The sequence below is a fragment of the Penicillium solitum genome (genome assembly GCF_028829755.1).
Source record: "Penicillium solitum strain IBT 25940 chromosome Unknown utg000001l_segment0_segment0, whole genome shotgun sequence".
NCBI classification, from domain to species: Eukaryota; Fungi; Ascomycota; class Eurotiomycetes; order Eurotiales; family Aspergillaceae; genus Penicillium; species Penicillium solitum.
This window is the reverse complement of record NW_027072121.1, coordinates 4316511-4332962: the sequence shown is the minus strand read 5'-3', so window position 1 is coordinate 4332962 and position 16452 is coordinate 4316511. Positions and strand designations below refer to the sequence as shown.

Below are 16452 nucleotides of genomic sequence, written 5' to 3'. Positions count from 1 at the left end.
TTCTGTGTGGTGTTTTCACTCGGTATTCAAAGACTGGTGTCTTTGGTATACATTGATTTTAATTTAGTTGCATTGGGCGCCAAGAGCGGGACGAATAAAAATGGCATTCTGCTTCTTCTTTTAACGAAATATTTCTTAGATCTCCCCTTTAATGTTTTCTTTTCTTTTTTTTTATTTGCTTTTTTTTAAGCGCCGTATTGTTAAGAAAAAAGAATAGTGGCCGATCCCCGACGGGGGTCGGGGTTTGGACCCCGTCCACACATCTACTACCCTTACACTGCACCCCACATGCCAAAAGCGCTATTGTTTGTGGAATCTTTATCTGGAGAATTTTATCTACGCTTGCGATTTTTCTCCAGGCCCATTAGACAGTAAAGGACGGCGTCTCTCGGGGAATCGGGGACCATCAGAGACCTTATGTCAGCTCGGGCTCGAGTCCCAAAGTTGAGCCCTATATTCAGCCTTAGTCGGGGACCACCCCGGACACGTAAGAAGGCCTTTGTCCATGGGTCTCGACGCTAGACAGGGATTTGTAAGTCCGTGGGTCTGGGTACATGTAATATGGGCGTGTTTAAAATTATAAAACCTGAGCCCGCGAACCTGGACTTGGGTTGGATTCCAATTCCCTCGTATCTGCCGTAAATCTTCTACATTATCTTGCAGCATGGGCAATCCCTCACCCTTGAACGCACCCAGGTCCCCGGACCTGGAGCGGAATGACAGCGGACACTTCTTGATGAACGAGACCGTTCGGAATTTCTCGTGGCAAGGATTAACGGTTACCGTCAAGGATCGGGAAACAAAAAAATCTCGCGATCTGATCAATGATATCAGCGGTGATGTGCAGCATGGTTTGTTATCCTTGTCTATGATCTATATAAAGATTTTCATATTGATGCGGGTTATACAGGGGAGCTCGTTGCCCTAATGGGTCCATCAGGCTGCGGCAAGACAACACTCCTCAACGTGCTTGCTCGACGTGCCGCGTCAGCTGGTGCGAAGGTTCTCGGGGAGAACTATGTGAATGATGCACAAATGGACTCGCGGAATTTCCAGCGAGTGACCTCGTACGTCGAGCAGGAAGATGTGTTGATCGGGTCGTTGACGGTACAGGAGACCTTGAAGTTTGCGGCCGATATGTCGTTGCCCAGGTATGTCGGGTTGGAATAACAGCCGTCCAATCTCACCTATGCATTCTGATACTTACCAATTCTATCTACAAGCTCTGTGTCAAAACGCCAACGAATGGACCGGATCCGGACGCTTTTGGATGCATTCGGGATCCAGAACCAGGCAAACACGTTGGTTGGCACCCCGATCCGGAAAGGTATCAGTGGTGGTCAGAAGCGACGTGTGAGTGTGGCCAGTCAGCTCATCACGAATCCAAGGATTTTGTTCCTGGATGAGCCCACAAGCGGTCTAGACTCGACTGCCAGTTTTGAGGTGATGTCGTATGCAAAGGAGCTCGCGCGGGCCAATAATGTACGTTCATATCAGATGGGTTCTCTGTTGTTGCTAACATTATTCATGATAGCTTCTTATCATTGCGAGTATCCACCAACCATCAACCACGACGTTCAAGCTCTTCGATAAGCTGCTGCTTCTCTCGGCAGGAAGAACGTGCTATTTTGGGCCAATCTCAGCCGTGGATAGTTACTTCAGTGGCATTGGCTATCCAATTCCCGCGCAAACAAATCCAGCTGAATTCATCTTGGATACTGTTAGTTCTGATTTTGCCAGCTCAAAGGACTCGGGGGAGGACCGAGTCGAGCTCATTCAAACTGCTTGGGCAAACTCAAATGAGGCCAAATCACTAACAAGAGAAGTGTCTGAGCGAGTACACTCGGCAGAGAAGCTTGCCAGCAAAGACTCCGTGGAAGAAAATGCTCGACCGGGAGCAGTTTCGGTTACTATAGCTCTGCTGCATCGCTCATTTGTCAAGTCTTACCGCGATGTCATTGCTTATGGAATCCGGATCGCGATGTATCTTGGTAAGAATTATCATGCTCCTTTTAAAGCTCACGAAGACTAATCTGGTACAGGATTGGCTATCATGATGGGCACAGTGTGGCTACGTCTCCATCCATCCCAGGACTACATACAGCCGTTCATAAATGCCATTGTAAGTCTCACATGTGGTTAAAATTGAAGGGATACCGATACTGACATGGGATATAGTTCTTTGGCTCCGCATTCATGTCTTTCATGGCAGTGGCATACGTCCCCGCGTTCCTAGAAGACCGGGCAACTTTTACCAAAGAGCGAGCCAACGGACTATATGGTGTGACACCATTCATGGTCTCAAACTTTCTCATTGGGCTTCCCTACCTGTGTATGTACTCGTTACTTCCTGCCACATGCACGCTTCCTAATATGTCCAGTTTTGATATCCATCCTCTTCTCCATCGTCTCATACTGGCTGTCCAATTTCCAACCAACAGCAAAAGCATTCTTCACCTGGGTAATGTGGATATTCCTCGACCTTGTGGCGGCCGAATCCCTCGTGGTCCTCGTGACATCGATATTCCCGAACTTTGTAATCTCCTTGGCGCTTGTCGCATTTGCAAATGGCCTTTGGATGAGTGTCGGGGGGTTTATGGTCACGCAGAAGATTCTCAATCCGTTTTGGAAATATGTGTTCCACTACATCGATTACCAGGTATGCTGATGGACTGCTATCAGAAGTTTAATTTCTTGTCAGAATGATCACTAACTCGTTTGGTACTTGTTATAGGCTTATGTCTTTCAGGGTATGATGGTCAATGAGTTTTCCGAAAGGAATTATTCGTGTGGTGCCGATTGCCGGTGCATGTGGTCCACTGACCTGGAGGATCAATGTCTCATTCGGGGCACCGGAGTGCTAGAATCATATGGGTATTCCACTGGTCAGACGGGGAAATGGGTTGGAATTCTTCTGGGCATTATTGCGGGATATCGAGTCTTTGGATGGATTGCTCTGTATCTGCGCAGGAGTTAGGAGGCCGTGGACCTAGATCTGCCTTAAGGATACCCCAGGTGTCATTGAGCTATCGGTTGGAAATATTGGTACAGACTAGAGTGTAGCATTAGATTTATCTTTGTGGATATTAAACAAGTTAATTGGACATAATTGATACAAAATTGTTCGTTTTGAAAAAACCACATTTGCTTTCACCTGGCCAAGGTTCGGGGAGCTTCATCCGAAAAGGCAGCCGCCTCTGCCCCGATACCCTGAAGAGGCGCCACAGTCTCCAATCGAGCAAGCTGCTGTAGATTGCGTGTCACATTAGTAGCACGCTGGTCTTGAAGTATAGCCATGGGAACACTTGACTTACATGAATGTTGTCTTTTGTACGACATCAGACAATCCTAATTATTGCCCACCGCGTGCCGAAGCCCTCCCCGGAGCATACATCGCCGTCATGAAAAAAGGCTATCTGGAACTAACGAATCATGTCACCTAGAAATGGAAATGGGGTAATGCGATCAACATGCAAGTCATGTATACCGATGTACGATGTACACGAACCTTCTATCATGTTTCCGAATGTTCTCTTCCTCCACTTAAGGCCCCGATGGAAGCCCTTAGAACCGAGAAAGGAATAGAGTTGAACTCATTTCCCCTCATACTCGTCGTCGGAACACCGTTTATCTGTAATTATGAAAGAGCGGTGAAGACGTCGACCTCGAGGAGCTGATGCCATCTCGCAGAACGAAGCAAGGGGGTGGCTCCCTTGACCCCGTTTTCGCTCCCCGAGATAAATTAATAAATCACTGGCAACAGATGTCAATGTGATAGCACTATGAATTTGATATGCGAGGAAAGCTTGTTGGCTGTTTTGCCATGCGATCCAAATTCAGACATTCCCCGGTGCGCACAGCATGTTCCTAGTACTCCCGGGGCCGATGCGAAGGTCTATAATTGTCCCCGTCAAAGGTGCCACTGTAGAGGGAAGTGGAAAGACAATACTCGAGCCGCATGGAGATCTTTAGTTATATTTGGAGCGGAGCTCTTTTCCTGGCTCGATCTTTCAGATCTTTCAGCCTCTTGGCCTGAAGATATCCACTCCGGTCCGATATAACATTTCGATCAGCTCGGAATACATAGCCAGGGTACAGGGTATTTAGGATGTTATCGGCTACGTTGTATAGATTGTGTTGGGTCATTTCTAGTTCTAATGTTGTCATTCCCACACGTGCGGAGTGAAAATTCCACAACTTCATCTAAGGACGCAAGGGATGTGAAGGAATCCACAATGGCAATGATAGACCGTCCGTGCTGCATGTCATACCGATCTAGCCAGTTCTGCTTCCCGAGAGAAGGTTTCGGCCATTTAGTTCCTCACTAGTACGATATAGGGTTCCTTGTATGGAGTACTTCGAAATTTGTACAAGTACATATTGGCCTTGAACCGATGGCACATTCCAAGATCGTCACAGGTTTCCCACCAGTGTGAGTCACGAATGAAAAAGTATGCAGGCGGAGAAGAGACAACGTCCAAAGATATCCTGCCACATGGACGAGGGGGGGCTCTGACGACGAATGCCATGCAGTGCTCAGTCCTTTTCTACTTCTAGTGCCGTTTGACATCTGTGGTTTCTATGGTAAAAGTCAACCTGACTCACTCCACAGTGGCGATTCTGCCAGGCTTCGTGGTCGACACACACACACACACACACACACACACACACACACAGGCATCTGCCTACATCGTACATACTATGAGTGAGTAGCAGGTGTGGTAGGAGTTACCTTAGCAGTTCTGAGTTGCAGCCTAGGTTGCAGGGTGTCATCCCCACCGACTTTTTCCCGTGTATCGGATACATTGTCATTGTATTTGAGGCCCTGTATTGACCACGAAAATGAGAAATGAAATGATCAAACGATCGGAGAGAAGGATAAACCGAGTCTCCCGGCAACCGAGTGATAACCGATTTTTGGCCAGAGGAATCTGTTCCTTTTTAATTGACAGGGAAGACCCTTTACGGCGGAGGCGATCATTGGGCCGCAAAGCCGGTTGGGCGTTATGGGTGGGATGCAGTTTAGGGAGAAATAGGAATGCAACATCTCCGTATTTAGCAAAATTCATTCAAACACGGGAAATCAAAAGGGAATAATAAGGGAAAGAAGTAATAAAAAAAAAATAAGTAAATAAGTAAATAAAGATAAGAGTAAAAAAGTCAAGGCCAACCATGGATACCTAGGAGTCAAACCAAGGATTTCCCCTCCAGCGGGTCCCGAGCTTAAAGTAAATAAATACATATGTTGTAAACAATACATACAACACTGGAAGTAGTCGAATGAACTATATTATTGTACTGAATACTATACGGAGTACGGAGTACAATAATATATATATAATAAAACTCTGGTATTCGAACTAAATAGATAAATAGATACATAGATAAAAAAATACTGATGACGCTGTCCCCCACTTTCTTCTTTTTTTTTCTCTTTTGTGTTGGGTACCGAGAGCCTCTTCGTGAAACTTTTTTTGGATTTTTCTTTTCCTTCTTTTTCGATTTTTTTTTTTTTTTAACCCTGTGCCTTCGGGTGTTTACTCTTCCTTTCTCTTTTCTCTTTCCTTTTACTCTACAACATATACTCCTCTCCTTTTTTTTTCTTTCTAGATCTCTCTCTGTCTCTCTCTCTTCCCTTTAGATATCAATCAAGATCACCCCTCACTTCGTTTTTTTTTTATCGCTGCCCATCGACTCCACTCCCCCCACTGGGTTCTAAGACCGTCAGGCAGAGGATCCTAAATTCTCAACCCAACCTCTGCAGCTGCAGTACGCTCCACCACTCATCGTCTGCCAGAGAGGTCATTTTCTATTTTCTTCTCTCTTTCTTTGACCCAACGCTTCCGCCCGACTCTTAGCCTAACATCCCACTTCGATGGAGACATTGCGATCTGAAAAGTACCATCTCGCTCTCTCCGCTTGACAGAACCCGTCGCCCGTCGCCTGCCATCGCCTGCTGCGATCGGCAGGTCCGCTTACTTGTTTGAGTGGCCCGCTTGGGTTGGGCACTGGGGAGAAGAGAAAGAAAAAAAAAGAAGCCCATTTCGTCAGATCTACGGGGTTGAGGGGAAGAATAATATCCATTCTGACTCATCGTGAAAGGGGAGCAGTGGCTTGCTGTAAGTGGAATATCTCTGGAGCCCTGTGGGAGCCACCCACGTCGCCCTTGTCGGAAACGGGACCAACCCTGTTTTTTTAATTTTTTTTTTCAGACACCCGATTGCCTTGCAGCCCACATAATGGCCAGTAAGGGCCCCCGGCCTGCCTGCGTCGAAGATTACGACGAAGAACACCACGCCATCCTACCCGACACTAGGCTTTCTGCCAATATTGCTGCCAATACAGCTGCCAAAATATCCTCCAGGTTGGAAAGATTCCAGGAGCCGCTGATCGACGCCGCCAGTGACTCAGGTTATTCTAGTCGCACCGCCGCTACGGTTAATAGCACCCAATCTGGGCCGTCGGGCGGAAAAAGTCCTCCGATCCCTCATAAGCTGGACGCCCCCAAGCGTAACGACCTCGCAAGGAAAAGTTCAACCAGAGAACGCAAGGACAAAGAACGAACACGACCCTCGCGCGAAGAGAAGATGGTTGGTGCCTATCCGGGCGCTGCCCATCATGCTCACGTGCCCCGGTCGTCGTCCAAGGCCCGTCGAGAATCCTCCCATGCCCGCCAATATCACGACGGTTACTACGATTACAGTACTCAATACCATCAATCGGCCCCGGTTGAGCATCGACAGAGCGAATATTCCTACTACCAGCCACGTCCACCAGTCCCAGAATACTCATCCTCACCGCACAACGCTCGATATCCACCCGGCGTCATAGAGAACATTCACGTCAGTCACCCTGGCCGATCCAGTCGCTCCAATTCATATCACACCTACCACCCAAACGGACGACCCATGAGTTTCCACGGTATGCCACATGGAATGAGTTCAGGAATGCCGTCTCCAATGTACCCCCAGCACGGATACGATCATGGCCCTCCACCAGCCAGCTCAGCATACATGCACCAATACTCGTCATCTCCATACGGACAAAGCTCCTACTACGCCCCATCAGCCTCGGACTATCCCCCATCAGAGTATCCACGAGAGCGGTCCCGGTCCCGGGAGCCATCACGCCGTCGGTCCTCATCTATCTATACTGCCCCAAACCCCCCACCCATGGATTCTGGGTCGTATGCACCATGGTATGATGACGAGCCACCCATGGAACACTATTCCTCCCGGGAAATCCGTGAAGTCCGTGAACGTCCTCCTACAAGACACCAGGAACAGGATGAAGACTACTATCGGATGCCACCCCCAGGAGCAAAGCCCAAGCCCAGGCCGCAAATCCACCAGGCTAAGCGACCAGAGCGGTCAGAGCCACCACGGAAAATGCACCCCTCTGTCGGTATTGTCCCCTCTCAACGTCGCCCATCCAGAGGCGTGGACAGAGGAGATAGAGGCATGGACAGAGGAGGTAGAGACATAGACCGAGATATAGACCGCATGGACATGCCGGAAATTGCAGCTGCCTTGCCGGTGATTCAGGATCGCTCCCATCGTCGAATGTCAAGGGACGCCCCGTTGCCAGAGAGAACCCATAGCCTACGAGATCACCGACGATCAACATCCTACCAGGATGATCGACGGACTGCTCAGGTGGCCGTGGCGAGCTCTCGGCGGCGGAAGCCAACCGAGTACTACTACGAGGAACCATCCAGCGCCGGCGGCGACCTCGAAGATCGCGAGCGCGAAGCTGAGAACTACCAGGCAGCCCGATCCGGCCGAACCTCAACGGCTGCTCTACCTCTTTCCACAGAGGCCTTGCTCCCTGCCAAAGCGTCCCACCGCAACGGGAACGGGAGCGAGAGCGGCAGCCAGAATAGTCGGTCGAGCCGCGGCAGTGCGACACCCTCACGGAAGGAGGAAGACAAGAACATGACCCTCACGTTGAACGGATTCCAAATTGGATTTACATCTGAAGCAGTTGCAGGAAAATCTATTAACATTCGTGCTGGGGACACCGGGGCAGTTCGGTTGAACATCGGCGGCCCGCGGCCATCCAAGCAGCATGTGAACGGTACCAGCTCTGATTACGCAGGCGGCTCCAGCCGTCGGGAACTTGAAGATGTGGTGCGGCGTCCCCGGGATGGTGGGCGGTCTGAACGATCTAGTCGTCGAGACAGCCAGTCAGCCTACGGGACTACTCGCTACCACTAATCTTGTTATCCACCCTGTTAGATGTCGTCCTTTTTTTGTGTGTTTCTGTTTTTCATGGTTAGGTATATTTTTGTTGTGATTCCATCTTGTGTCTGCATAGCCGTTTGTGGCTGGCCTTGTTCGTTTGCCAAAAGTTTCGATTGCCTTGGATATCTTGCGTTTTTTTTTCTTTTCTTTTCTTTTTCTTCGGGACTGGGTGCTTGTGCAACAAAAAAAACAATGGTGATTACCTAAAGCGAGACTCTGTTGGGCGACTTGGGGAACATGCTGGACTTTGTCATGAAGTCTAGAGTTGCTTGTTGCCTAACAGTCTCGCTAATCTGGGAGGAATTTTTGTGTGTGATTTCATTTGCAACTACTGTCTCGATTTTCTTTTTATGTTTGTGTGCTTGGGCAAAATGGTCGGGCACGAACCCCATGATGATGTGTTTGTTATGGCGATATGATTGTACGATTCTGATGACCTGCAATGACAAGTCTGATGTGCTTTACTTTCTGATGTCTTCTTTTTGTCAGCGTTCCGTGTATAGCCTTTCTTGTTGGGTCTGTGTCTTTCTCCCCGGTTACTTTGTTCGCGACTCCGAGTGGCGGAGAGAGATTATACCCATATCTGTTTACTTGTCATGTCTCAACAGGTCATCTTTTTCTTTGGCCATATCTATGATTTTATGTTGTCTTGTTGGTATTTTGGTTCCATTGGGAGCCTCGTAGTTTTCCTTTTTTTGGAGGCTTTTTTATCGATTCGGTTGATTTTTGCAGTTTCGCTTGATCTCCTTGTCTGTTTTATCGTCCATTGGTCTTGATCCTTTTTCCTGCTTTTGCTGTTTAGTTGGTTTTGATACCCCGCAAGCTGTCTGGGCGCGATCACAGCTTTCGACCCTGTATGCCTCTCTCAGAGGCTTCCAGCGGGTGGCATTTGTCGACTTGATATAATTGATCTATAATTAAATCCATGTTAAAACGCCATGTTTCAGATCTAAGTAGAAATCAAATGTGATCGACTCTTTTTATAGATCGACCCACGGGTGACCCAACTCTACCCGTCCACGGACCCGTGGATGCCCGGGCAGTGTGGGGGGATGATGTAAGCGGGTTGTCCCTGACAACCACGATGTAAACACAAGTCCCCAGCCTCTCCTCCAACCTCCTCAATTTTGTGCCGGACGTCAAGCCGAATCATATCTGCGTTGGTTGTTTTCCCATTTTCTTATCTTCAACCTCCTACTGATACCTATCTAGGCACTGTGCTTCGTTTTTGCCCACATTCCACACTCACATTCTATACCCACATTCCAGCGTGTCAGAGATCTATCTCTCTCTACATCTGGTGTTGATCACTTGCTTTAATGTATGTTCATATATCTCCCTCTCAATCTCAACAATGGTCGACATACTGATGGTCTGATAGTGAGTCCAGTCTTGAGCCGGGTGCTCTTGGCCACTCTAATATTCCATCATGCCTCCAGTTTGGCCGATCGGGGACTCCCCCGACGTTCCAGGAGCCACCGTTGGCGGACTCTATGTTCGGGATGTCAGCATTGATAACATCGCTGATAAATTATCTTCCATCGCCCCTAATACCCACAATCTCCTCCCACGTACCGACTCCTCAACAGATGATTCCGGTACGCCGAGATATGGGCAAGGCACAGTCGACCCGCACAGCATCAAAATGCAAGGCCTGATGGCACTGTTTGCCATTATTGGACTGTTGTTTGTCGTAGGGGGAATTTGGTTCTTCTTCTGGGCCAAGAACGGCGGATTCGTCTGGCGCAAGGGCGACTGGGATGACTACAAGTCCACTGTTCTGCGACGAAAGGGACCCGACGGAAAGACTCTCAGTAATGCCACAGCGAGTACCAAGCTCGGCGGCGGAAGTGTTGTCGGCAAGGGCTACACGGACGACGGATACTCGTTCACAGAAGGATCATATACCGACACAGCGACGACCGTTACAGAGGAGAAGTCACGACGCAAGAAGTTCAGAGAAACCGCTAAAGAGAAGCTCCTCCGACGCAACAAGCACGAACAATGGGAAGGGGCAGAAGATGCCGATGTACGCGCCTACCGAGAAGAGAAGCCCGCTCGCATTGGCGGCATGAACCGTGAAGCCGATGGAACCTACAACGGCAGTGACTACGATACCTCCGCTCCCCCTACCTCCTACCAACAGAGTGAGATGAGCCAAGCTCATGATTTTGCATACGAACAGCCACGCCGTCAGCGCCGTGATCCTTCCGGTTTCTCGTTCACCCAAGGTAGCGAGGATGTTATCAGCCAAACAACCGAAGAGCGTCGTGTCCGCGACCCATCTACCCGCCGCCACAACCGTCGTCGTGAACGTCGCAGCGAGGTTGGCCCATCTGCCCCACCTTCCGCGCCTTCATCTCGTACTAGCAGCCCCCGCAAGCAACGTGAGCGCCGCTCCGTGCCCCAGGGCCACTTCACTGAACCCCTGGATTTCTCATCTGCGGGCTCCCGCTCCGAGTACCAGTACTCCAACGTTGATACTGAGGATTCGGGTACTAAGAGCTACAAGCATCCGATTCCGGGCTTGACGAAGGGATACCGCCGTGATGGACGCAGCCGTCGTCGCGATAGTCTGAGTGACAGTGAGGGCGAGACACAGTACTCTTGAATAATGGCCGCTAGGTTTTGATTTATGAGATCCCCAACTTGAAGTATGGGATTTGATTTTGAACGTTTAAGAATTCTTTGGGTTATGGAAATAGCGTCTTTTTTTTACGGCAAATGCCGATCGACTTATGGATATGGATATGGGAAATTGTTTGGGTCATGTACATAATGAACAGAATCACGATGCGAATGGATAAAATTCCGATGCAATATAGTATACGAATATAGGTACCTTTGAACTACCTCGGCATGTTTAGACATGAATTAATCTAGGCTCACACCGTGGGTGGACATGTTGCTCCGGTGAAGCGGTAAGGTTGTACAACGTACACTTTAACTCTACACCGTGTACTTCCCTCACAGCACAGCCCAAGTTTGAAATATACCTGGGCATTGTTCTATATCGTCAACTACTACCCATCCCAAATTCCCGATATCCATCATCGAGACAAGAACCCCATTGCTATGGCTTCATGTGCGTCATCACCCTTCTAACTTCACACCACCATCCATTCTAACCCACCGCAGCAAAACCTCAAGATCGACGAACTCTTGTCATCTCCGGCCCCTCAGGCGCAGGAAAAGGAACTCTTATCCAAAAGCTCATCGACGCACACCCGAACACATTCGAACTAACAGTCTCCCACACAACCCGGCAACCACGTCCCGGTGAAACAGACGGTATATCCTACCACTTTGTTTCCGTCGAGACATACAACTCTCTCAAATCCAATGGGGGTCTGCTAGAAGATGCAATGTATACCGATGACTTTTACGGAACGAGTAAAGCAGCACTCGAAGAAATATTCGAGAGACAACTCATCCCTATTCTTGATATCGAGATGAATGGCGTGCAACAGGTGAAAATTAACCCCGAGTTTGACGCCCGCTATGTTTTTATTAAACCGCGGGATCTTGGTGTCCTTGAGCAGAGGCTTAGGGGTCGAGGGACGGAGAGTGAGGGAAAGATTCAGGCTAGGTTGGAGCGGGCGAGAAGGGAGCTTGAGTTTGCTAAGACTGCGGGCGTTTTTGATACGGTTATTGTAAATGATGATTTGGAGAAGGCTTATGTGGAGCTCGAAATATTTGTTTTCGGGTTGTAATGAGGATTTCATCAGCTGGGTAATGGTAAAGCTCTTTCGTGTGGTCAGGGAGTAGATTAGGTCTTGACCTATGGCTTAATTTATACAAAAGAGAAAGAGAGAAAATTAATGACACTGTCTACAACTGCTTAATGCTTCTAGGTTATATTCACTGCCCAGCTGATTGACTCCTAATCTGCTCCACGCTCGCCGCGCCATCTTGAAACCAAAGCATCATCGCCATCTTGCTAATATTATCCGACTCCCATCCCTTGCTACTCAGATCTACCAGTTCAGGTGCAGACTTAAACCGCATAATCTCAAACCTTGAGTGCCGCAGCCGATGAAGAAGCCAGCGATTGACGAAAGATCCCTTGTTGACAGCCTGCGGGTGCGCGGATGCGAAGAAAGGCGATAAATCTTCAAATTCCGAGGAGTGCAGCGGATCATTGTATGTCTGGTCCTCTGGTATCTCGGGCATGAAATGCTGTATTACCTCCTCCTCATTGTCTTCCTCTTCTGCGATCTGCGCGGAGCGATTGGCATGTTCCGGGTGCGACTCGACATTATGGCGGGCTAATTCTAGTTCGGTCTCGATCTTAGTCTTTTCATCTTGGTATCGGAGGAGGAAGTTGAGAGTCGCGCTGTCGAGTGGGATCCCGACTCGTTCGCGGAGCTCACGTTGGTCGACTAGGACCAGATATTCTGTTTCTAGCTCCGACAGCCGTTCCGTGAGTCTGCGTGCCTCGCTAACCATGGAGAAGTAATCACCCACTTCGGGCAACGTTTCTTCTCCATAGTCAGAGGAGTAGTCTGCCGAGGAAGATTCGGTGTCTGACGTAATGGGTTCGAGCTGTGCCAACAAGCCGCTTTGATACTTGAGGATGGTTTGCAATATTTCTAGGCGGCTGTTGTAATCGTACTCCAGGTGCTCCAATTCATCTTCCTGCCTATGGTATTCATTTTCAAGGATCAAATAAGATGCTGTCGCAACCTGGAGGTCGTTGATAGTGTGATTGATAGCAGCAAGATCCTCATGTACGTTTTCGGCGGTTATGGGATTCAACCTGCTCTGTAATGCAACCCGCACATCGTCTTCCTCGTCACGTTTTTGTCGAAGCATATGCCGCATTTCTTGGATCCGATGGCGCTTGGCCGACACATCTTGATGTGCGTTTAGTACTTCCCCTATAAGCTTCCCCGCCTTGGCACTGGTGTCATGGGTTGATTCAGGGGGCGGTGCAGGCATATTGTACCAGTTGGTTGGTTCATCTATTTCCCGGGGGTACTGAAACTGGAAAGACGGGACGGATGACTCGGTCGAAGGATCATATTCATCCCATTTTCGGAGATTTTGTGGTGACCAGGGCTCGCTTTCGGTGACTTCATCGTCCTTATCTACCAGGTCTAATCCGGAGAATCCGAATATTGGCGCTGTTGATGTTGTTTTTGGAGCAGAAGTACCTGAAGGAAGGGGCGATGATCGTTGCAAGATTTCTGATGCCGTGGAACTCGATACTCGAGCACCCCCTTGCAACTCCTCCAGCCATGGAGTGGGGGGAAATAAAATGTTGGGAAGGCAGGCTTCACTTCTAGTGGTGGTATAGCAATCTGCTATGGACGGCGGCTACATAGTGAAACCGTGATGAGCTTCGAGTATCGTGCATATCGATTTGAGTCCACTCACCCGGGATAAACGATCCCGTATGACTCCTGGCCAAGATGCCATTGTTAAAGGGCTTCACAGTAGCTCCTGGTCATATTTTGCGAGGGAAATTATATATAGACCAACACATTCGAATGCTGGTAAGCAAGGTTAAACAGCTGGAGAGGAAAAAATGTTATTGATAAACCGAATAATTTTTAAAAAGAAGGAATCAGGGGAGCTTTGCCTTCGGAGTCACACCAGGGTTCTAGTGGGGTGAGGTCGAAGGCGCAGTTCCTCTTTGGTGCCCAAGTTGGCAAATCTCCAATGATCGTTACTCCGTAATCTCCCTTTGCATTAGCGCCCGCGCTTCACTGATCGGTTGGTTACCCGGAGTGCAGTGGTAAATCCTGAGACAAAACATTCGAGGTATATCAGCCAAGAACTTATTCCCCTCATTTGTCTGGGATGTTATTGGAATCATACTCCGGGTCCACCATTATGTGCTAGTTGCTAAAGCGTCTCTTCGACGAGTGAGCGCTTGTCGATAAACCAACTTGCTGCATGCCATACGCGGCGCCGTGCATATAATATTAAGCCTATTGTGACATTAGTGAGGTGAATGGTCCGAGCCGCTTGGTAGGGGTACTTGAGGAGTTGGGAGATATAGAAATCCTAATGCTTATATCTTATGTGCCTGATCTTCTCGAATTCCTGATTTCTTAATCGGATATGTAAAAGTCATGGCGTCGGATTGGGTACTCCATTCCGAGAGCAACCGATGGGTTCGGTCCATCTACGACCATTCTGGTAGGCATCACTGGCTGCAAGAAGAATAATTGCAGTAACTGACCAAGACACAAGGAGAGTTTCTTTATGAATGGGACTACACAAGTGGTGCGCTCACTCCTGCAGTAGCAAGTCAAGCTTCAAGGTTAGTTGTTCATTTCTGGTGTGAGAAGAAGTCCTGGGAAGTAATCCGTTTAATGAAAAAGTCTCGCACCGCGCCAACGAAGCACTTCCGGGTCCGCGTTTCCCAATCCCGAAGATGGATATGGGCATCAGACCCCATTCGCCCCAGGACCAGGCCTCCATGTACAGCCGCAGGACCCGCTCGATTACAGCCAAACATATACCAATCGAATGGATCTTAATCACCGATCTCCACCCACCGGATACCAGCAGCTCCCCAATCATCGTGCGGATGGTGAAATATACCCAATCGCAGGAGCAGTAACAACTGGCAAGGCGAGCAATCCGCCTGAATGGGTCCCGGAGGTATCCAGAGAAACAACCGGTCGCAGAAGAGGGCGTCCAAGCATATCCGACCGTAGCGAAGCCACCACCTCGTCAAGAAGTGATGGATCGATTCCACGAATCCACGTCGAAGATCCGCAGGGATTAAGTCTCGGGGATCATCAAGCTTCGCATATGGTGCTGCCATATAGGAGCAGTCATAGCCACCGCAACGACCCCATTCTCGGGGATGCCCAACTAAAATATGACGGGGAGGTGGTGAGTAATGATTTTTCCTTCCTCCTTGGCTAGTTGGCTAATTTTAATATGTAGCAAAAGTCGTTGGAAGCAGGATACGTGATTCCCAGTAGTAACGGCGAACGCGAGACGCTGGGTCCTCGTAAGCAACGGCCTGGGAACGCTCCATGCATACCTGAAACAATAAGCTGACGATACTTTACACGGACCAGGCTACAAGAGACAGAGCGATCCTCGGAGATTTTTCCGAATTGGCAGGGTTTGTCACCTGTCCAATGCGTGTCGTCTTGAAGGCCCCTGCTGATACTTGTCATAGGTCTTTTCGATGCTCTGGCATGAAAATGCAGGCTGGCATGGAACTATCCTCAGCGAGAAATTTCCTCCTCCATCTTCAAGCCCTTTTACCAAGGGCAAGTTTCAAGAGCCCATATACAGTAGCATCCGACGCATGGTAGTGGTCAAAGAGCAGAGGGGCTGCTGCTGGTGTGTGTACGTATGAATATGCACATTCAACGTCAATTCCATTGTAACATACTAATCCATCATTTTATTTAGACCCATCACTACCTATAGTGGGCAAGGCGTGGCAAAGCCGGGATCGACCGCAGCAAACACGCCGTTATTCGTATGCGAGGTGATAGACCTCGAACTGTGCATTCTGAGCCTCGGATGTCCAAAGAGCCCCTGGAGGTTGATCCTGCCAGACCTGACCAGAAGCTGGATTGCATGTCCCGAGTGAACTTTGGAAAGGTTTATACCGTCGAGCACAATGTCAAGTTCCTCCCCGTGGGCAAGATCACGGAAGCATCTCGGGTGAGATTCCTAGAATACGCCCAGGGTGAGTTTGTCAAATAGGAATAAAGCGTCCGAGTCGCCGTGGAACTGGCTCACTTCGGTGTCGGTTTACATAGCTGTCGGCAATTGCAATTCAGCGTCCAGGCGTAATTCAGGGTTTGTAATCATTGTTTCCACTCTTTTTTGTTATTTTAAGAAAAGCGATGCATGGGACGGTATGTAAGATCCACGGTTATTTGATTCAATGAATAGCGACTGTCACTATAAACGCTTATTCTTCTGATTTCATGACATTCATATCCGATCTTGAGAAAGAAGGGCAACATGATGGCAAAGGCCGTGGTTCGCTTGCAGTCAGTCCCACAGTAAATAGTGTGGGCCATGTCTCTGTAAGTAGAGTTACCAACGATTTATAACAACCGGAAAAGAAATATCACAATTGGACAAGAGGTGAACTCTGCTGCAGCAGATTTCAAAACGAGTGAACATTCCATGGGTTCTCACGACGAACTATTGTCTGGTTTGATGTATCGGGCCCGACTACTTTAAGGTACAGGTCATGGTGATCTATGTCTTGAGTCCC

The 16452-nt window shown here is 48.8% G+C and overlaps 6 protein-coding genes across 6 annotated transcripts; 5 read left to right on the top strand and 1 right to left on the bottom strand.

The window, feature by feature from the left end:
• Positions 1-664: 664 nt before the first annotated feature.
• N7455_001658 (putative ABC transporter) lies at positions 665-2977 on the top strand (the record flags this gene model as incomplete). The annotated part of the gene is made up of 8 exons (XM_040950945.2): positions 665-851; positions 911-1151; positions 1224-1482; positions 1535-1991; positions 2043-2122; positions 2179-2332; positions 2382-2659; positions 2735-2977. 8 exons carry the CDS (start codon positions 665-667, stop codon positions 2975-2977), a joined length of 1899 nt encoding a protein of 632 aa, XP_040817825.2.
• A 3262-nt stretch (positions 2978-6239) lies between these two features.
• N7455_001657 (uncharacterized protein) lies at positions 6240-8216 on the top strand (the record flags this gene model as incomplete). The annotated part of the gene is made up of 1 exon (XM_040951772.2): positions 6240-8216. The coding sequence occupies one exon, from the start codon at positions 6240-6242 to the stop codon at positions 8214-8216; it is 1977 nt and encodes a 658-aa protein (XP_040817867.2).
• Positions 8217-9672: 1456 nt separating this feature from the next.
• Positions 9673-10854, top strand: N7455_001656 (uncharacterized protein; the record flags this gene model as incomplete). The annotated part of the gene is made up of 1 exon (XM_040951446.2): positions 9673-10854. The coding sequence occupies one exon, from the start codon at positions 9673-9675 to the stop codon at positions 10852-10854; it is 1182 nt and encodes a 393-aa protein (XP_040817750.2).
• Positions 10855-11318: 464 nt separating this feature from the next.
• Positions 11319-11956, top strand: N7455_001655 (guanylate kinase; the record flags this gene model as incomplete). The annotated part of the gene is made up of 2 exons (XM_065604048.1): positions 11319-11328; positions 11382-11956. 2 exons carry the CDS (start codon positions 11319-11321, stop codon positions 11954-11956), a joined length of 585 nt encoding a protein of 194 aa, XP_065462539.1.
• A 148-nt stretch (positions 11957-12104) lies between these two features.
• N7455_001654 (uncharacterized protein) lies at positions 12105-13664 on the bottom strand (the record flags this gene model as incomplete). Its single annotated transcript, XM_040951659.2, has 2 exons — positions 12105-13562; positions 13623-13664. 2 exons carry the CDS (start codon positions 13662-13664, stop codon positions 12105-12107), a joined length of 1500 nt encoding a protein of 499 aa, XP_040817521.2.
• A 659-nt stretch (positions 13665-14323) lies between these two features.
• On the top strand, positions 14324-15929 carry N7455_001653 (uncharacterized protein; the record flags this gene model as incomplete). Its single annotated transcript, XM_065604047.1, has 7 exons — positions 14324-14390; positions 14445-14514; positions 14576-15095; positions 15150-15216; positions 15287-15333; positions 15391-15563; positions 15656-15929. 7 exons carry the CDS (start codon positions 14324-14326, stop codon positions 15927-15929), a joined length of 1218 nt encoding a protein of 405 aa, XP_065462538.1.
• Between the last annotated feature and the right edge of the window lie 523 nt (positions 15930-16452).